The sequence below is a fragment of the Odocoileus virginianus genome, chromosome 30 (assembly GCF_023699985.2).
Source record: "Odocoileus virginianus isolate 20LAN1187 ecotype Illinois chromosome 30, Ovbor_1.2, whole genome shotgun sequence".
Lineage (NCBI taxonomy): Eukaryota > Metazoa > Chordata > Mammalia > Artiodactyla > Cervidae > Odocoileus > Odocoileus virginianus.
The window spans coordinates 38,814,742-38,837,447 of NC_069703.1; the positions used below are offsets into that span (position 1 = coordinate 38,814,742).

The 22,706-nt window shown below is 42.1% G+C and overlaps 1 protein-coding gene across 1 annotated transcript; it reads right to left on the reverse strand.

Moving 5' to 3' along the window:
- Positions 1-180: 180 nt before the first annotated feature.
- DNAJC8 (DnaJ heat shock protein family (Hsp40) member C8) lies at positions 181-22,706 on the reverse strand. The gene is made up of 9 exons (XM_020909099.2): positions 22,583-22,706; positions 19,352-19,453; positions 11,920-11,976; positions 8,732-8,798; positions 8,121-8,215; positions 6,527-6,598; positions 3,580-3,671; positions 2,505-2,580; positions 181-993 (listed from the first exon to the last, which is right to left on the reverse strand). Exons 1-9 carry the CDS (start codon positions 22,658-22,660, stop codon positions 871-873), a joined length of 762 nt encoding a protein of 253 aa, XP_020764758.1. The 5' UTR covers positions 22,661-22,706; the 3' UTR covers positions 181-870.

Below are 22,706 nucleotides of genomic sequence, written 5' to 3' on the forward strand. Positions count from 1 at the left end.
GCTGTAGCTAATCCTCCCTAAAAGGTGCCAATGAACTATATTCCCATTTGCAGGTGAAGAAAACTAAGGTTCAGCACGTAAGTGGTCAGAAGCCAGGTCTGTCCAAATCCAAAGCACTCTGCAGCTGGGCCGAGCCCAACAAGAGACCCACCCGTGGAATAACACCTGAGCACCAGCACATGAGTGGTTAGGGTATAAAAATTTATTACACATACAGAATATTACCACTAACAAATGCAGACAGGCGAGGACACCACAGTACGGGATGGAGCACGGCTAGCTCTTTGGAAAGTGAACAGGTCGGGTAGCTTGGAGCCTCATGCCACGCAGGTTGGCCAGTCAGATGGGAAAGCACATGCCTAACTCCAGGGACATCGGGACGTCCAGTGACCGCTCTGGGTGTCGGCGGCCTTCCCATCTGATCTGGGGCTTCGAAGGACGCCACACCCAGAAGCAAGCAACCGAAGCGAAGGGGCTTCCTAAGGTGGCCCAGGCTTGTCTCTGAAGTCACGGCAACACCAGAGTCAGCAGTGTGTTTAACTGATGATTTCCACAAACTACACACGACGTTTCTAACCATCACACTCGGTGAAGTACAAAACATGGAGTTACAGGCTGTGGGAAGAGAAGGCAGTGCCTTCCAGTCCCAGCTGGTCTGGGGGTGAGGGTTGGGGGGGGTTCTTTTTAAACCGAGCCCCTCATTTCAATGTACAAAAGAATTACTCTGATCGGTATTAAATTGTATTGAAAACAAAATGGACTAAAAAGCAAATACTACTCTATGTTGGGGTGAAAATGGGAGGAAAGAATGAGTCCTTCAAAGCAGGAGGGAGACAGTCGGGGAAGGTTCTGGGCCGTGACCCTTGGCGGTCACTCACGCTGCTCCATTTTTACTTTTGGTGGTCTCAGGAAGGTCCGGTTTTTCTTCTCTTTCTTTCCTTTCGTATTGGCTTGGAAGTTTCGCCAGCTGTCCACGCGACCATCTCGACTTTCCTAAACACAAAAGGGGTCTGAGGTGAGGAATTGGGGAAAGGAAGGGCTACACCTGCTCTGCCATCCCCCTTGTATGCCGATCTGGCCTGGCCCTCTGGAATTATTACAGTATAACAAAGCAGAGGCTTCCCCCCACTTCTATGGACCCAAGAAAGAGTCACACCACCCCCTAGAAGGCAGGATGAGCCACAAGCTGAAAAGGAGGATGAGATAAGTAAAACTCATGACAATGAGGCTATCCTTTGTTGGGGACCTCTGGCCTAAATATTTAGTGTTGTTTCTAATAATAGTGCATGCTATTTCTAATCCTCATGTATGGATGTGAGAGTTGGACCATAAAAAAAAAAAGCTGAGCACTGAAGAACTGACGCTTCTGAATTGTGCTGAAGAGAATCACTCTTGTGGAGAAGACTCTTGAGAGTCCCTTGGACTGCAAGGAGATCAAACCAGTCAATGTTAAAGGAAATCTACCCTGAACATTCACTGGAAGGACTGATGCTGAAGCCGAAGCTCCAATACTTTGGCTATCTGATGCGAAAAGCTGACTCACTGGAAAATATCGATGCTAGGAAAGGTTGGGGGCAGGAAAAGACGGGATGACAGAGGATAAGATGATTAGATAGCATCACCGACTCAATGGACATGAACCTGAGCAAACTCTGGGAAACAGTGAAGGACAGGAAAGCCTGCTGTGCCGCAGTCCATGGAGCTGCAGAGTCAGACACGACTTAGTGACTGAGCAACATTTCTAACCCTCATAAAAAGCTGCAGTGTGTCATGCCACTATCACTTAACAAACAAGGACCACCAGGGCTCAGAGGCTGCATCCTTTTCTCAAAGCCATCTATTTGGCCAGCATTATAGTCACTTTTTCCCCCACACCTTCCTTCTGCCCCTTAAAATTTGGATGGAGGTGTGAAACCAGCATAATGCCTGGCCGGCTGTGCTGGGAGGACCACAGGAATCCTTCCCCCTTACAGAGGGGCCTTCTCATTTTCTCTCTCTGCACACATGTGGTGGGACAGAAACAAAGCCATCATCTCTGGTTAGCCTATCCCTATCCTGAATCCTAAATGTTAACAGAAGGTAAGACCAAATGTGGCTCAATTCAGGAAACCGGGCTGAGCCTCTGACGGATGAACCAGGATGTCAAAGAGGAATAAAGCCCGAAGTCTCTCTGCAGGCAGGACACTGGGGGTTACAAGAACCTCAGGTTCTACTCACAGACCTCTAAGTGGGGCACTGCTCCACGTTTATCCCTAAATTAAATGTGTGAACCACTGTCTTGAGCCCATTTGGAAGCTGCGCCTGTCACATCCCTGCCAACAAGCTCCGCAGCAGAGAGGCGGCTGAGCCAGAACTCAGTCCCCAAAGGCCCTACTCTTCCCCACACGCACCATCTCCCCAACAGTCTGCCCCAGGCAGTCCTGGGACTGCCCAGCAATCAAGTTTCTCAGCTGGGAAGCTTTCTCCCTCTGGAATAAGAGTCCCCCATCACCTTGGAAACTCACCTCAAAATTTTTCTGCCACTCCCTTTCTCGTTTGGCTTTTTCTTGAGCTTCAATCTCTTCCTCCCGTTGTCGCTTCCTAGGAGGAAAACCAAACCACAGGATTTAGATGGTACTTGGAGACTGTGTTAACCATACAAGTTAGGAATCTTCCCCACAGAAGCCAGTGTACAAAGTAAGTCAATTCCCTAGGGTTCTCCTGGAAAGGGCTCAGAGCACTTCATGAATGTCTCATTCTAAAACATGCAGATGAGACCGTAGGCAGGGCTGTGGGGCAAAATATAGACACTGCCGATACAGAGATAGATCAGGTCATCAAAGCCCAGCCAACACTAATCGGAGGTTCTGGGCTCAGACCCTGACAAAGCCATGTTGAGAACCCAGGCCACCTTACTTCCGTGACAGTGACCATCACAACAGCAAAAGTTCTCGTTCAGGAGGATTTCTGCGCAAACCCTATCCCCAAACAAGCCATTTCACACAATCCCAACTAACAAAACCTAGTTATTGCTGAACACCAATCAACAATACAAAATATGTAAACTAAATTAACCTCAAGATTTTTATTTTTATTTTTTTTTGGTCACACTGCTTGGCTTCTGAGATCTTAGTTCCCTGACCAGGGATTGAACCAGACCCTCAGCAGTGAAAAGCAAGGAGTTCTAACCACTGAACATCAGGGAAGCCCCAGACTCAAGATTTCCAATGAGGAAGACAAATCACACTTTAGGACAATAAGTACATTCTAAGAGATCACATTGTACAGCACTAAATACTCACCAAAATTGCAGCCACTATTCACACAAACGGCTCTGGCCTCAGTGACTGCCTACTTCACGCCAAGAAATCAGGAAGAAAACACACAGCACTCTTGATTATAAACGCCCTAAGGACAAGTCTATTCAATATTTCCCAGAAGTGAGACAGAATGCCTTACCCCAGTGATTCAAAACTTTTGCTATTTCAAGTATTTAAATGATGCACTGCAGAGTAACTGCTTCATCAGAAAAATCCTCAAAGACCATCTTGGTTAATCTAGCTATTTAGATATGGCTTAAACGAATATACCAATATATACCTTTCATGCATCTCTTTGGCTTCTCTCTCTTTCCTTTTAATTTCCAGCTCAGCAAAGAGTTTCATTGTCTGTTTGTACACTGCTTGTTTGAACTATAAAAAAAAAAGAACAAAGAAAAGTAAATATTTTATCAGCAATTTGAATTAAATATTTTTTGATGGCATCCAGGACAAAAGCAAATTAGACCAACAAGGAAAAACTGATGCTGGCTCTCTCCTGGGAGATAACACATCCATCTATGAACTCTTCCACATGGGGATGATACAGAGGAGGCTTGTGCGGGTAAAAAAGCACCAACGAGGAAAACAAAAGCAACTTGATGCTTATCACAACCGTTGAAATTTCAGAGGGCCCTTTCCAACTGGCAAAAATAACATCCAATTTTTCTTTGTTCACATATTTTATAACTAGTCTGAGTGAGGCACCACTTGAGGTACAACTAGAGATACGCAGATGCCATCAAGCAGACTGGTCCCGGAAGTCTCTCAGCTGAGGCAGAGCTACTAGTTGTCCCCATCCTCACCCCATTATCTCTTCCCCCTTCTTGTGACAATCCCTTATCTCAAGGCACATGGCCACCCAGCACAAATGCCTGCATTTCCCAAGCTTCTCTGTAGCTAGGTGTGGCCATGTAACTTAAGTTTCAGCGAATGAGTTGTAAGGAAAAGTGATGCAGCTACTTTCCGGAATGTGCTTGGAGGGAGCACATTCTCCCTTCCTGCCCTCTCCTCCTACCCTGCTGCGAGGGGTAACAGCATCTCCTGGACTGCAAGAATGAAGGAGACACAGTTGGCGGCAGAGCTACTGGAGGCCCCCGAGCCCTGGAATCCACACAGTGCAGCGGCCATGCTCCCAAAGACGGCTGCACGGGGGAGAAAGGGCACCACCATCGTTCGGGGGCTCAGCTGGACCCACTGAAACTGGGTATCCTGACTCACACGTTAACAGCAACAGATAACACAGTGTTATATTTATAACACAATATAAACACTTTGTATATTTTCAATATACAAAGAAATATAAAAAAATAACCCATCATGCAGATTTCATAGGGTTTATATTCTAAAATCAGAGACACTAGAGCAAAGGATGATATATGGAGAAAAAGGGAAATAAAGGAATCCTCAAATTACTATCACTTCTGAACACTGTTACCTGCCAGGCACTGCTCAAGGAAAGCAATGCTGACAAACTCCAGTCCCTAATAAGGACAATTAAAGAGGCAATGGAATCCATATGAATATTTCAATATTTTTAAATGAACTGTTTCTGGTGATTTTAATTTTTTTATATTTCTCTGCTTTTTCTGAATTTTCTATCAGTAGCATGTGTTCCTTTATGATCGGGGCGGGGGGGGGGCGGGGAATAACTAAAAAACTGGTACGGTTCTTAACAACAGAGAAGGACCAAGGAATATTTATAAGAGTATTCAGAAAAGACTAAAAAGGATAAAGAGAAGGGAAAGTAGGAGAAAGCTGAGGAGAAAAAAATACAATACTGAAATGGAGTAAACCCAAAATCCAGCGGAAAAGATGGCCTAACAGATGGCACCCCACTCCAGTACCCTTGCCTGGAAAATCCCATGGACCGAGGAGCCTGGTGGGCTGCAGTCCATGGGGTCACTACGAGTCGGACACGACTCAGGGACTTCACTTTCACTTTTCACTTTCCTGCATTGGAGAAGGAAATGGCAACCCACTCCAGTGTTCTTGCCTGGAGAATTCCAGGGACGGGGGAGCCTGGTGGGCTGCCGTCCACGGGGTCGCACAGAGTCGGACACGACTGAAGCGACTTAGCAGCAGCAGCAGCAGTTCTCAAGAAGCAGTGTTACCACACAGAAGAAGGGACCAACTGCTGATTGAAGAAGCTGATAGGAAGCAGCCCTAGCAAGACAGTTGCTCCTCTGTGAATCTTTTACGATAAGCATGTGGATCAAGTTACTTGACCTAACTGAAATTTTCAGGCTAGTGACGCAATGAGACACAAATATATAAGTAGAATCTCTTTCTTAACCAATTCCCACTGAAGAACCCACAGGATTGACTGATGCTTGCCATCTCCCTGGAAGCATATGATTTCCTGAAGCACAATGGGGACCTGCAGCTGGTAGACAGCTGTGTACCCAGAGTCACTCTGGTTGCTCCCAAACTGACTATCCCAGCTGCAGCTGCACTGTACTTAGGTGATTTAAAACATCACAGAAATTGATGAGTGTGGTTACAAAAACAAATATCTGCTGGCGCGTTTATTTGCTGGGTCTTCCTTGCTGCATGGGCTTTTCCCTAGCTGTGTGAGCAGGGACTACTCTCAAGCAGCAGTGCACGGGCTTCTCATTGTGGTGGCTTCCCTTGTTGCGGAGCACAGTCTCCGGGCATGGGCTCCGTAATTGCGGCTTCATGCTCAGTTACTCTGAGGCCTGTGGGATTTTCCCAGATCAGGGATTGAATCCATGTCTCCTGCACCGGCAGGCGGATTCTTTACCACTGAGCCACCAGGGAAGCCCTAGTTGGTTCTTTTAAAACCAAGTGGAATGCTTTAGAAAGAGTTAAACCTAAGACTCTAAAAATAACTGCTGTTGAAGTCAAGATACAGGTGAGGTACCTGAAAAAAACAATCTAGGATTCTGCTCTTGATCTGCTTCATGGGTACCTCAATTTGCAATGTTCTTCAGGAGAAATTAAAAGCAGGAACTATGGATGATGCTTTGAGTGTTTTATAAAGTCAAGTGTGAGCTCCAACAAGCAGACACATCCTCAAAGGAAAAGCCATAGTCCTCTGTCCCCCAAAGAGTTGGATTTTTCAAAAAGCAGAATGAATGTACCCGTTAATATTTTAAGGTAAACTGCTTCCAGCATGTGCGCATCAATCTTCAAACCTCCCTCTCTTTAACCCAACGGCTGTGAACCATTCACATAAAATGAAGTGGCTTTTCTCATTTCAAACCTACCAGCTCAGGGTCATCCTCCTCCACATTTGTAGGCTTTCCTTCCTTCTTTAATTGCTTTTTTCGCTCTTTCACCTAAAAAGAATTTTTTTTCCATCAAAAAATGAGCACTTATACTTTGAGAATATCCATTAAGCTGCACACACATGATGCGTGCACTTTTCTACAGTTGTAACAAAAAGTCTGCACTGAAAAAAGATAAGCCCCTGCCTCCCCTCCAAACCAGCAATGCAATAGAAGAAAACGAGGAACCGGGGTCCTTTCTCCACCTCATCTAAAATCCAACACCGTGGGACAAACAGGGGAGCTGTCCCCAACTCACATACCAGGCCAGATCCAAAGAGTCTTTGCTACATTGAACAGATTATGCATTTATCTTTCAGGGCTTGTGGTTATATGTTTATAGCAAAGAAAGTAGATCTGTCAAGTTTTAAAGAAGCTATAGAATTTGTAGCATCAAATATGGTTGTTTTCTGGCATTTCTACACCTGCATTCTAGGAAACCTCTTTAAACCAACAATTTTCACATCATTTTGGCCACCACTGAGATCCCCCCCAGAAAAAAAAATATACCCATTCACCTAAGCATGGCATTTACTCCAATAAATAACCATTCAGTCCAGCAAAACGTCAAGTGCCTTCCAAGCTCAGAAAGGCCCTACTGCCACCCTGTGGTCAGACAGCCTGACAGTGGTGGCTCCTTTACAGGCAAAATACAGAGGAAGGGTAACTATTATAATAATTCGTGGACAAATCATCAGGTCCTTTCCTGGGTGTCTACCAGAATCTGGCCCTTGAATTCCAGCGTCTGACCAACAAGACACAGTTATGGCAGTCTGTCTATTCTTTTTACTCATTTCCTTCATCTTAACTGGCCTCATTACTATGATTGGTTATAGAGTTGTTACAGATACCAAAGTTCTTCAAATAAAAGGTCACATCTATATTCCTTCCCAATAGAAATTGCCCTTATAAAACAGCCTCAAGAGTTTTGCCCCAGCAAGTGAAAAATTAAAACAGAGACCTTTCTTAAGATAGCTAGTTAGAAAACAGTTAAGATAGTTTCTTAACACTTCCCACCACTCAGGACATTTAGGTTATTGCAAAAAAATAAAGCCAGCTATAACTGAATTCATTTCAGTTGAGTCCTTCCCAACCCTGCTATTAACAGACATGTACCTCCTCCTGTTTTTTTTTAAAATGTACTCATATGGCCTTGCCAGACGTTCTCAAGCTCCTGTTTCAGCCCTTTCACAGAGACAAGGATAACAGTCCAGGGCCAAGCAGCATGGCGGCTCTACTGTTTCACTCTCAGAACGCGGCACAGCGCCGAGAGGACAGGAAGAGCTTGCCACACCCGGGACTGCTGGGGAAAGAGGCAGGTGCAGCGTCCTGGCCACGCACCCTCAGCGCCAGGAGTGAATGCCAGCTTCAGGCACACACTGCGCATGGCCACCGCCACCGCAAAGGAGTGGAGACCACAGGAGCAGTCAGGCCAGGCCGGCGTTGCTATGTCAGCGTGAACATTTACCCTCCGACAGGGTGCCCAAGGCGTGCTAATACTTCCTGTAAACACAGCAGCACTATAAATACTTACGGTGTGCTCCACGTATTCTTTTCCTGCCTGAATTACATCCAGGGCCCTCTTCTTTTGTTCCTGATCCAGTAGCAACTTGTAAGCTTTGTCCACAGCTAATGCAAAACATTGAAATTAACTGTTTCTGCAAACACCCTCTCAAAGTCTGAACTCTACTCAGGCAGTGCAAATGGACTTGTGCCATCTAAAAGCATTCCCTACTTTGTTAAATTATTTACTGTTGTTACACTAATTTAAAAACATACAACCACAGCAATGACTTTCTTTGAGAGCCTTGGAAGAAAATTAAATATACGCTCAAGGCTAATTACACCATATCTAGATTTAATTCAGTGATCAAATTCTGCCAATTATTTTTTATGTTCAAAGAAAAAAAAAATGAGCCTACGCAGTAATAGTCTTTGTTGGCACACACAAGGTTTAACTAAGCAAAGTTAAGGTCTATTTCTAAACAGCAACATTCTGCTTTGAATGACAACTGTTCTGAAAACCACAGCTTCTTCATGACCAGAAGACAAAACTACAACATTCTTTTCTTGATCCAGGACTAGGAACAGTTAGTCCTTAGCATTGATACAATGTTACTCACAAGCAGGTAAATTTACAAATACCTTCAAAAGCCTTTTGTGCTCTGTCAGCATCATCTTGATTTTTGTCAGGATGCACCAGTATGGATAACTATAATCAAAGAAAAGTTAGTTTTTCAGTAAGAGGAACAATTAGTAACTCTTTACCTTCACTGCACCTCTCTACAACCAAAAGCTCTAAGATACTAGGGCAAAAACTGTTAGCCAGAAGCAATTTTTAAAAAAATTGATGTCATTAAATGCCCAGAGGTATTGTATTAGTCCTTAATAAAATTCAAATATCAACAGGTAAATGCACACAGGTGGAAAACAGCTAGTTGAGAACAAATATCAGCCTGGCATCATGAAGATGCTCTGATAATTTGGGTGAGGGAAGGGAAAAATGAAAAGTACTAAGTTCCTTTTATGGTTCTTGTATGGAGCACTAAAGAGTATTAAACAGGTCTGAGATCATCTCTTTCCTGAAAGAATTTCTAATATGAAGCAGTAGCTCTCAGTTCCGGCTGTGCTTGAATCTTGTGAAGATTTTTAGGAATACAGAGGTCTACTTTCCAACCTGAGACCTTCTGAATGAGTCGCTGGCATCTGTACTTTTAAAATCTCTTCTAAATCTCTACTAGACTGTGTATCACACAGACTTCCCAGGTGGCTCAATGATAAAGAATCCGCCTGCCAATGCAGCAGACGCAAAAGATGTGGATTCCTTCCCTGGGTCGGGAAGATCTCCTGGAGTAGGAAATGGCAACCCACTCCAGTATTCTTGCCTGGAAAATTAAATGGACAGGGCAGCCTGGCAGGCTACAGTCTATGGGGTGGCAAAGAGTCAGGCATGACTGAGCACAGCACAGCAACAGACTGGGTATCAGATGATATTATAGAAAGGAATTGGTGTTGATTTGTTGGGTGTGACAGGCAGTTATGCAAGAAAATGTCCTTTTGGGGAAGGGATATATGTATACTTATGGCTGATTCACATTGTTGTATAGCAGAAACACAACACTGTAAAGCAGTTATACTCCAATTAAAAAAGAAAAAAGAAAATGTCCTCTTTCACTTTGGTGGGATAACTGCTTCAGTATTTAGGTGTTAAGTATCATGGTGTCTGTAATTTACAATTCAGCCAAAAATACACAGCTACCGAAGGACACCATTGCATACAGATGGTGAATATATGGGCTCTCGTTGCTTTATTCTTTTTAAAATATAATTAAAACTTCTTATGACTAAAAAATTAAAAACAAAACCCTCCACCGGGGACCCTTTTAGACAGCCAGGGTTAAGAACCACTGACCTGTCAATGAAAGACAGAAACGGCGTGAACACAGGGACTGTGTTGGGATGAAAGCCAGTGGGCATCTAACGCTAAGCCCAGCACTACTGGAGCCAGAGTCCTGGCTTCCAACTCCAACTGCAGTCACCAACTGGCTGTGAGACCTTCGGCAGTCCACTTAATCTCTGCCTCAGTTTCCTCCTCTAAGTGGGACAACACTGTATACCTTTAGATCACTGGCTTGTCGTAAAGATGAAATGAGATAATGCAAGTAAAGGACTTAGCATACCAATACACATAAACAACAGCACATAAAGAAGACCTATTCTAACTGCTTTATGTGTGTAACCTCATTCAAATCCTTGTAACAATCCCAGGGTAGTCACCATTGTTACAAGAATTTTACAAATGAGGTAACAGGGCACAGAAAAGTTGAAAGAAACTTGCCAGAGCTCACAGTGCTTATAAGAGGTACAGCCAAGACTGAAACTCAGGTCATACAGCCTCAGCACAGACTCTTAACTACTAGGGCCTATTAACGACTAAATAAAAAATCTTACTGAGTTCTTTGTATTGTTATACAAATAGTCTAAAAGTTTTTACTATGAATTTGAATAAATGCTTATTTAACTGGGAAAAACTGCTAATGTACTACATTAGAAAACTAGAAATTGTAGAAAAAGAGGCAAACGCTGAACATAAGTGCAGAGTAGAACTCAGGAACCAAAAAGACTATCAAGTTATATCATGGGAAATGACTGGGTAGGCAAAGATTAAAAATACCTTGGCTTAATAATAGATCTGAAGACGATTATGAGTCAGCAATGGCACGGCAATGACTGTATTGAAAAAGCAATCAGGGAACTCCCTGGTGGTCCAGTGGTAAAGACTCTGTGCTTCTACTGCAGGGGGTGCAAGTGTGATCCTTGGTGGGGGAACTAAGATCCTGCATCCTTCACAGTGTGGCCAAAAAAACCACTTTTTTAATAAAGTACATAAAAAATATAAGCTGAAGAAAAAAGAAATTTTAAAGGCATGAAATATACAGAAAATTTAATTTACAAAGACATTAGAGGGAGTATGATTATTCAGCTCATAAAGGAAAAGGCTGGGGGTTACTCAGCTGTCAAAACTGGACTGAAAGTCAAAGTGTTGGTAGCTCAGTTGTGTTTGACTCTTTGTGACCCTATGGACTGTAGCCCGCCCAGCTCTTCTGTCCATGGGATTCTCCAGGCAAGAATACTGGAGTTGGTAGCCATTCCCTTCTCCAGGGGGTCTTTCCAACCCAGGGACTGAACTCAGGTCTCCAGCAGGGATCGAACCCAGGTCTCCTGCATTGCAGGCAGATTCTTTTCCATCTGATCCACCAGAGAAGCCGCAGACTGGAAGGGTGTTTTAAAAGGCTACTATAAACTCTATAGCCTGAGTTATTAAATATTAGAATGAGCAATAATCAGAGGTCCTGGATCTCCTTTCTGAGAGAACTTTCTGAAAGCACTCTTTATATTAAAGCAGATATCTTTTGAGTATTCATACAGGTTCACAAAAAATATAATTATTGAGGAATGGGATCTTAGAAGTAAATCACTGCTGTGAATCATTTAACATGTACTCTCCTAGGAGCCAGGGGATTTGGTAAGTACTGTACAATATGACTCCGTGAAAGCTTTCTACTCTACCTTGTACTTCCCCTTCTTAATTAAGGGGCTGGAGAGATTCTATTTGGATGTAAAATTCATCTTATTCATAGGTAAGCTATGGTCATTCAATTATTTAATATTAAGTCACTGTAATCTTTTTTAAGAATTACAAAATTTAAGAAAAAAAAAAAAGGTTAAATTTTTGCCCAAAAGTTGTAACAGTTAAGTCCTAAGAAAATCACGTGCTCAACACATTTTCAAAAGGCTCAAACTCCACCTATTACAGGAACACAGTACCATACCTGCCGAAACCTCTTTTTTATTTCTTCATCTGTCACTTCAGGATCTATCTGAAGAACCTGGAAGAATCAAAATCAAAACTGTAAAAGAGATTAAAAGAATTTATAGATTTAAGAGATGCCCAATAATTATAATTGGCATCTAACAGTTGTCAGCATTCTAGAACAGTTCTAAAAAATGTTCAAGAAACAGAAATGAGTAAACCAGTAACAGAGTAACAGCTATAGTGTTTCAGGGTTCTTAATTAATTCAGTGGTTACTTTCACTCCATCAGAAAAATAATAAATCACCCTATAACCAGTACATGCTTCCAGACCATGAGAAAAATGTTGGCTTCCTCCTTCATTCACTCCTTTTCATTAAGAAAAGCACCCACCCTCTCCTTATCTTTGCAAATGTGGAGAAAGTATAGCAACTCAATAAGGAAATAATTAGGCTGGCTACCTGTTTGTTTTTTTAAATGAGGGAAAACTGTTGATCTTAAAATAAAGTACCCCCCCCATAAGACTATCTGAATTTTTTTAACAACAGTAAAAGATGTTTCTCAGTTTTCACAATCAACTAAATAAAAGATAATTACAACTGCAAGTCATAATGGAAACATTTATAAAATTATTACATACAATTTGGAGGTTTAAGTAGAGTGATATGGTAAGTGGAGATACATGTACATGCACGTGTTTTCATCTATCCAGGCAGTCTGTCTTGTGGTTGGTGCATTTAATCCATTTACATTTAAGGCAATTATCAATATGTATGATGATATTACCATTTTCTGAGTCATTTGGGGTTTATTCTGTGTAGGTCTTTTCCTTCTCTTGTGTTTCCTGCCTAGAGAAGTTCCTCTAGCATTTGTTGTAAAGCTGGTTTGGTGGTGCTGAATTCTCTTAACTTTTGAGTGTTTGGAAAGCTTTTGATTTCTCTGTCAAATCTAAACAAGAGTCTTGCCAGGTAGCATATTCTTGGTTGGAAGTTCTTGCCTTTCATCACTTTAAATATATCCTGATTTTCACCTCAATTCAGAAATTCAACTTGGCTCCATGTTAAAATTTACACAAATTTACTCAATGGTTCTCAGCCCAGAGTGGAAACCTGAGAGCAATGCCTGGGGCTTACTCTAGCAAACTCTGATTCCAGCTCAGCAGAACTAGGGTACAGTGAAATGGCAGGAAAATCTGTTATTTTTTTGTACAATACGGTTTAAAAACAAATTTTATCATTCTTCTCCAATCCTGGGTATCCTGGTGTTGACATTCCTCATCAAGGATTCTGATCCCACCACCACAACATAGATTCATTCAAACATTTACACAGTAGCTACTACCTGCTGAACATGTTACTATACACTTAGAAATGCAAAGATGAATAAAGGAAAACATTTTTTAAACTACCATAAACAGTTTTTTAAAGAAGGGTTCATTTTAAGAAATACAATTAAACTGGATGATTTCAGTTTACTCCATAGATTCAACATAGCATCTATTTATTTACTTAGTATTCAAGGCGTAAGGAAGAGCTAAAGGGCAGAGGGTGAGAAGGTCTGTTGGAAATTCAGAAAAGTAGGCCCCACATCAGTGTGACTGAATCAGAATCAAGATTTCAACAAGATCCCCAGGTGATCTGAATCATAATACAGCTTAAGATGCCTGGTTAGAAAAGATGACAGAGGTCAGAAATAAGTGTGTTTGAGGTTAATAGAACTGATAATCAGTCATTAAAGGGGATAAAGAGAAAAAAAAAATCTTGAAATGAAAAATACATACCAAAGAAGTTAAAACTGAAAAATAATCTGCCAAACTTAATCAGATGCTTACAAGGTCTCAGAAAAACTTGACAACAAGTAATGTCAAGATTTATAGCAAGCTGTCCAAACATTCAAACAGCCCACCTTCAGGAGCAGAGTTATTGGTAGGCAAGGAAGCTGAATCACCCCTACATTCAAGAGACTTCTGAAGGTTACTACAAGAGCATGCCCATTCTCAAATGTCAGGCATACAACTGGGGATGAGGGAAAAGGAAAATCTTTAAAACAAAGACTTTTCAAGAATGAGTGTGTGGCCCCACAATACCACCCCAAGGGAGAAAGGAATTGGGGGCGGGGGGAGTCACTCAAAAGGAAAAATGCACCTAAATAAGATTTACAGACAAAGGGAGATAACTGCACACACACAAATATTTAGAGAACCCTACCTTTCCTGGTTCTGAAAAAAAGGAATGCATTGGAGCAAACAAATAGAAGTCCAGCATACCCAAAAAGGTGTTCAGATGAATGTGAAAGGATGGAAATCATCCCGCCATTTCACAAAAAGAAAAAAGCCTCAATAAAGCTACAGTCTAGAACCAATCATGCCAAATGTATTTCATAAACCTTGACTGGTTCCCAGGTTAAAAACTAAAATAGTAAAAAAAAAAAAAAAACAAAACTAGAATAGTTATAACTGAGGGTTTTTTTTAGGACAATTAGAGTTATTTGAGTGTGGACTCTATGCCCGATGATGTTTATTGAATTGCAGTAATGTGGTCTTTCCTAGGTGTGGTAATAGTGTGATTATGTGGAAACGTGTTCTTGTTTGGAGAAGAGGCAGGCTAAGATACTTAGGCATGAAGCATCAATGTCTACAGCTTACTTTCAGATGATATGGCAAAAATGAAGAGGGTATGTATAAATATAGGGCTTCCCAGTCACTCAGAGGTAAAGAATCCACCTGCCAATGCAGGAGACACAGGTTCCATCCCTGGGTCGAGAAGATTCCTGGAGAAGGAAATGGCAACCTGCTCCAGTATTCCTGCCTGGGAAATCCCATGGACAAAGGAGCCTGGTGGGCTACAATCCATGGGGTCACAAAAGAGGTGGACATGATTTAGCGACTAAACAAAAATGTATAAATATACACATACCAGCACACACACGCCAAAAGTTATTTTTCCAAGACTCAGATCATATATACACTGATCACTGCAACATATATTCACTGAGTACCTTCAATCCAACTCCTAATCCAACTAATCCAGCTAATCCAACTCCTTTCCTGTCTTTAAGCATTGGAGGTGCCATATGTAGCCATGAAACACAGTAAAGACAACAGGCCTATACCAGCCCAAACCTCTTTGAAGCCAGTTTACACATTTGATATAAATTTATGAGCAACTGGGATTGCTAGATACTGTGCTCACTACTGTTCTCTTGGAATTTAAGGTCCACAAGGGAAGGAACAGACAAGTCACAAGTAATTCTTACCAAAATGATAAATACTATGTCAATCACTATGACTCTAAGGAAGCACACAGGCCTGTTCAGACCAGATTTTTTCTGAGCTCCTACTATGTCTCAAGCTTTGGGGATGCTGCAAAGAAAAATCCACAGTCTTGGACCTCAGAGAGTGAATAAATCATCACACAGAAATGAAAATGCTTGACTGTGGCATTTATATCAATATAAGTTCCTGAACTCAAATAAAGTGCAACTGTCACCTTTTGGATCTTCTGCTTGAAAGAGAAATCCAGTCTTAGATGCTATCTGAACTCTCTGACCTGTGAATAATGTGCAAGTTCCAGAGTCCTGTGAGACAAATATTTTTCTTTCCAAAGTGCCAAACAAGATAAACAGAAAACAAAAGTCTGTGGTGCTGCCTTCTGGGGCTTTAAAGTTAAATAGAAGAAAGGAACATGAAGAAGGCAGGACTGAGCAGGAGCACAGATTCATCTAAGCTTATGAAAGGAAGTGGGGGAGGAAACATTCTTAGAATGCATAAGAGAAAGATGCTCGCATAATAGCTGATGGTTAGAAATATGTCCAAATAGGGAGCTGCACTGATGGTGGGGTGGAGGTAGGGAATGCCCCATGGATTAGAATTCCTGTAATAAGACCCCTCGGCGTCCCTCTTCTACCTGATGTTCAGTAAAATGGTACATAGGACGACTACTCACATTTCAATTTACAGCCAATAGGACAGCTATGATGACATCACCTCTTACTAGGAAAAGACCAGTCTGCTTGCTTCTGGAGAAAAGTCTGATTCATTTAGATGTCTCAAGAGTTGTTGCATGAAGAAACAGAAGTATTTCCCTAAATTGGAGATTTTTTTCCTACACGGAAGATTTTGTTTTTTCCTCAACAGAAAGATTTCCTAAATTTCTAGGCATACCTAATCCTGACTTAGGGCCAAAAATCAACTTTACAAGAAGACAATGGGGGTGGAGGGTGGATGAATTAGGAATTTGGGATTAACAGATACACACTACTACATATAAAACAGATAACAAGGACCCACTACTATACAGCACAGGGAACTATATTCAATACCTTGTAATAAGCTATAATGGAAAAGAATCTGAAAAAGAATATATATTTACATATATACACACATACACACACACATATATATACATGACTGAATCACCTTGCTATACACCTGAAACTAGCACAACACTGTATATCAACTATACTTCAATTTAAAAAGAAGACCACAAGGACACCCATACTATAAAGCGGCCAGCGTATTTGTCAAAAAAGAGAAAAGACAAAAGTTCTAATGGACAGTCATGGAGTCCTACAAACTTAAACATCACCTTGCACCTCCTCAAGTGTATCAACCTTACCGTATTCTTTACACATTCACACACACTTCCTACAGCCAGGACAGGCGCTATGGAGCAGTCAGTTCCACTTCCAGAACCACATTAACTGGCAGGACAGCAAAATCCTAGCATTCACCCTGGTCCCAACAGTGTTACTCCTCATCAATCAGATCTCCATAGAAAACACCAATTATCTTAACGAATAAAGGGGTAAGCTATACAATCAAGTGATCCCCGTTCACTGTATATACTACCTCAATTTAAAAGTACAACAGAATGGATATACCGTCAAATTCTTTTATCACCTTTCAAATATATCATCTTCCCCTCTGTCCTCCCCAAAATCATAACTAAATGATTAATGATCAGTTAAGTTATCCTTAATTAATGATTAGTTATGATTAAGTTTCAGCTTTTTCATTTTCTTCTTCTCTTTCAAATATGCTAAGTGGGACCAGGCAAAGTAGACATCTACTTCAGGTAAGGGAGTCAAGATGGCCCAAACAGAGCGTCAGAGTCTATCTGGGGCAAAGAAGACAGGAACCCCAGGAGAAGTGTCAGCCAGTCACGTGGTGCTGGAACCCAAACTGGGTGAGAAGAGCATCCACAGAAGGGGAGCTCGACAGGAAGTGCCAACGGGGGTTGAAGAGGGCATCTCTATGGACAGGCAGCCTGCCCCACGGTGGCAGAACCCAAGCAGGGTGAGACTGCCAACATGGATGGGCAGAGTGCAGGAGCCCATCAAGGACGTCTCTGTGAAGCCCAAGCCTAGCATGGGGGGTGCAAGCCGAGGGACATTGAGGGGGGTGCCCTCGGAGGAGGGCATCAATGTTACAGAGCAGCCCAACTGGGACTAGGAGCCCAGGTATCACTGGCACGGAGAGCTGGAACATGAGCAGTGAGGAGGGTGACCTGGAGGTGGAGTCAGAACCCAAGAAAGGTGACGAGGGTGTCCCCAGAGGAAGGCAGCCTAACACGGGGTGTCAAAGCCAGAACAGGGCAGGAAGGATGCGGGACCCAGGAAGGATAAAGACAGCTCCCGGCAGGTGGGGGGCAGGCGCGGGAGGCAGAGCCAGGAGACGCACACCCACAGTGAAGGGGACCCGGCAGGGGAGAGCTCAGAGGTGGAGAGAAGGGCTTCTGCACAGGGAGGCAACCTGGGGTGGGGCTGAGAGTGAAGGAGGGAGGGGAGGGATGGGAGGCCAGACTCCTGCAGGGGGGTCAATTAAGTACACGTGTACATATTAGAGACAGTAGGAGGGCCCTGGTTAAGAATTTGCCTTGCGGTGCAGGAAGAAGGGTTTGATCCCTGATCAGGGAACTAAGTTCCCACAGGCCAAGGAGCGACTAAGCCTGCGCGCCATAACTACTGAGCTTGTGGGGCGCAGCTAGAGAGTCCATGCAATGCAACCAAACATTCCATACAATGCAGTGAAGATCCTGTGTGCCACAACTAAGACCCAAGGTAGCCAAATGAATAAATAAAATACCAGTACTTCAAAAAATAAAGATAACAGGAGCCAGACTGCTATCAGAGAAGGGAACTATGAACATTGGAAGAAAAACGTCCTAGAATAAACCCTGTGGTGTTGGGTTGAACTTTTATGTAATACATGTATATGTGTGTACACACAGACACACACACGCCTTAGCTCTATCTACCAACAGGCCCTGGGAGTAATGACTATGGCAATGGGTATGCCCAGCACTCAAATCTTGACTTCTAAATATCATTCTTCATTAAAAAGAGATCCTCAGAGAAATGGTTAATTCAAGGCTGGATTCAGAGAAGTACAAGAGTGCCTACGAATCAAAGAATGATTAAAAAAAAAAAAAGATAAGCACTGGCATTAAAGTAACCTGCTGGTCAAATCTGGGATATCTGAACAACAGAATAAATAATATTGAATCATAGCCCACTGAATAAAATAGGAAACCCCAAGTCTACACTGACAAGTGAAAAAACTGATATCTCAACAAGGACAGTATATTCACACATTCTCAAAGTGTTCCTAGAAAGGAGAAAAAAGTTAATTTCATAAGCAAACCTAGCAGGCACTTCTTTAAGAGATCAACTTAACGTCATTAATAATAGGCTAAATCAAAATCATGTTCCACTTTACAGGTGACAGAGAGAATGCAGTGTCACTTCTGTGCTATTCTTGTCAACATTGCATAAACTGAATCCCACGAGAAGCCACTATGACAAGAAGTCTGCACACCTCAATGAAGAATAGTCCCCACTCACCAAGACTAGAGAAAGCCCCCTCACAGCAATGAAGACCCAGTGCAACCAAATAAATAAATAATACTTTTAAAAAAATCTACACTTCAAGTTAAAAAAAAATTTTTTTAAATAAACAGATGTTTTCTTAGATGGAATAATACATGACTATTCTTGCTGTTTGTATATTTCTAATTTTTATAAGAAACATGATTTACTTTTATCAAGAAATATTTGAAGTTATAAAACTAAGGAAATTAGTGCTCGCTTCGGCAGCACATATACTAAAAAAAATAAAACTAAGGAAATTCAAAAGTGTACATGCCTGTCTATAATCATATGATCATTTTTTGCTTGTTGAGTTATTTTATTGTGGTGAAACAGGAAAGTTTTAACAAATAAATTAAATCAAAGATCCTAAATTTACCAATGCTAGCTATTCCATCACACCTGAAAATAAATCTACATATATCCGGGTTACTAAAAGATGACAGCAAGCTCTGCTCACAATAAAGCCACCCAAGGTCAATTCCAACTATGCACAGCACCAATTAGGTGTGTGTTTGAAGTAAGTCTGCCCACAGCTAGGTAAAATTCCTTATTCCAGGCCACATGAATATCAGACAGCTCACCTCAAACGGGTTCAAATTGAAGTAGGAAGAACCAGGACGAGTCAATCTTTCAATCTGATTTTTGGACGTTAGAACTGAATCTCTCTTCTCTATTTGTTTCACCTAAAATAAAGGGAATAAAAACCTCATTAGTAAAGCTCAGTAATGAACTGTAAATTGTCATTTCAACAAGTAACTCACTGACATGGTCAGCAAACATTTATTTGCGTGTCTACATGTTCAAGGTACTTTGCTAAACACTTTAGGATTAATTACAACAGCTACCAATTACTGACTTTTACTATAATGTAAAATTACAAAAACTTTACAGGTGTTTATTCCTCTCAACAATCCCTTATGGTAGGTACCACCATTACCCCCATTTTTCAGATAACAAACCTGAGACTTTGGTCAACTGACTTGTAACCACTCAACTTTTTTGTAACCACTCAGATTTTTGCCCAATCACTCACGTTATAAACCAGAATTTTTAACCCCAACAGTCTGACTCCAGAACAGGGAACAAGAAGATTCAAAAATAAATATGTCACAGCTATTACCTTCGAAGAGTTTCTACTCTAACGATGGAAGACGTACTTGTGAATGTTTGAACTTAATTCACAACTTTTTAAGAAAGGAAAAATACAATTACACTGAAATAGACACTAAAAAAATACACCTAAAAAATATGTGGGAGGGAGCAAATAACTCTACCTTCCTAACTCTAACTAAAAAATTCCCTGTCCTGAACACAACACTAAGGAGAAAAAGCACCAGGCTAGTCCCAGAAAAACCTCCTTGATGCTGTCGTCAGAACTGAAATTTTAGTTGGAATGAACCTCTGGCATATTATATATACTATCTTCATTTCTATGGCCAAAACAGAGTTGGAAAGGATTTCAATAACAGGAAAAGCTAATCCTTCTCAGCATCTTGCCTCTTAACTCTGGTAAAATAGCTAATCTTTCTCAGCATCTTCCCTCTTAACTTTTGTAAAATAGCACACCACTCCCCACCTTCCACCATACTCTCTTTTTCCCAGTCTCATTTTTCCTCATAGCACTTACCACTACCTAACACTATATTGTACATCTGTTCATTATTTAGCCTTCTCTATCAGATGAAAGCCCTATGAAGACGGGATTCTCCTTTCTGCTGTCAACTACCATTTCTCCAGGAGCTAAACAATACAGGACCTAGTGTGTATCAGGTGCTCAATAAACATTAGTTGAATGATGATTAAACAGCATTTTCTCTCATTAAACAAACCATGCCAGTGAATGTATAGATCTAAAATTTAAAAAAGGTGTCTGCAGGGTAAGCTCTAGCACTGCTGGAGTTTCATAAGAGATACGGCTCATTTCAACGGGGCCACAAAAGGGAAAATCAGACACCCATGATGTTTGTACAGTACCTAATATGAAACCCACAGCCCATGAGCATATAACTCATTTCATGAAAACCCTTCTGTTCATAATCACTGGGTAGCTAAGAAGAGAGCAAACTACAGAAAAACAGTCATAAGTCATTGTCCCCAGGAGAAAATATTCCATCACACACACACACACAAAATAAGTCATCTGTGAATACAGCTCACAAATGAAATTGACATTAAAATTTAAACAAACCAGGATTGCTTAAAAAAAAAAAAACTAGGAAATTAAGACAAGTTCCCCTATAATTGTTCAGTACTCATTATTGTTAGTTGCTCAGTGTCTGACTCTTTACGATCCCATGGACTGTAGCCTGCCAGGCTCCTCTGTCCATGGAATTCTTCAGGCAAGAATATTGCAGAGAAGCCATTCTCTTCTCCAGGGGACCTTCCCCACCCAGGGTTCAAACCCCCGTCTTCTGTATAACCAGCAGATTCTGGACAGATTCTTTACCATCTGAGCCACCAGAAAACACTGGTATCAGCAAATTAACACTTCAAAGTGAATTAGGCATTTTGAAAGTAGACTATAAATGGACGTACTACAGTTGTTTTAAAGTGTATTACTTCGGAGAAACTACTATGTAACAAAACTGAAGTCGCTCAGTCGTGTCCGATTCTTTTCGACTTCATGGACTGTAGCCTGCCAGGCTCCTCAATCCATGGGATTTTCCGGGCAAGACTACTGAAGTGGGTTGCCAGTTCCTTCTCCAGGGGATCTTCCCGACTCAGGGATGGAACCCGGGTCTCCCGCACTGCAGTAAGACTCTTTACCGTCTGAGCCACTAGGGAAGCCGAGCTATGTAGCAATCACTGCTACAAATACCAGAGATAAAAGGTGAATGTAAAACGGCACTTAACTCTGAACACATCACAGCCAGGTGGAGAGCAACTCCATTCCTCAAATCCCCGCCAAGCTAAACAAGTTCACATTCAGCCTTGTTTTTAACTTTTTACAAAGTAGCTTCTTCTTTATATTTTATGAAACTTTCTTTTAACCCTCATTAAAACTGTTTTAATAATAAACTTCGTTCTACAAACGTGAAAATTGATTGGCAAAATCAATGGCTTGAAAGAATTCAGTCACAGTCACGTTAACAACCATGCAAAAATCCAATCCGAGGTCCTATGACTCCAAGAGTCATCCTTTCCTTTCATTTATTCGTTCATCCACTCATTCATTCATTTACTCAACACATATTCACCTAGTAACTACTACGCAGTACCCGATGGAGACGCGACAGTAAATGAGGCTCAAACCAAACTTACTCCCGTCCTAACATGATACCAAACTATTATCTGCTCTAAGACCCTGAACAAATTATTTCACCTCCCTAAACCTCATCTGTAAAATGGAGACAGTGCCTACATGGCATGATGCACAATGCCTAGCATTCTCCAATGGCAGAAATAACTACTAAAACTCACTACAGAGGACTAAGACTGGAGAGTGCTTCCGTTTTGAATACAAACGGGGACCAAGCCGTTTAACTCGCCCCCAGGTAGACCCAATCTCCCAGCCGCAGACAGCACCGGACTACGCCAACTTGGGGAACTCTGCACGCGCCCAAGCACTTCGTTGGCCAAGATCGCCGCCTCCCCGCAGACGTCAGACCCCCGCCCCTTTTCAGTTTTCCAGGGGATTCCCCCTGCAGTATCTGGAGGAGACGCACACACACCCCGAGTCCCCCACCGCCCCAAAGGCCAGACAGGAGGGGCCGCCCAACGGTCCAGGCCAGGAGGATCACTGCCTTCTCCCACTGGGAGGATAGCCCCGGGCGGGGTCGCCCCGGTGCCGCCATTCCTCACTCCGTGTTTACCTCACTGTAGAAGGTCATAAATGCTTCCTCCGTGCTGCCTCCTCCACCCGAAGCCCCGCTCTCTCCTGGAGCCGCCATTTCCCCGGCCCAGCGACCACGTGACTCTTCTGCGCAGGCGCTACCT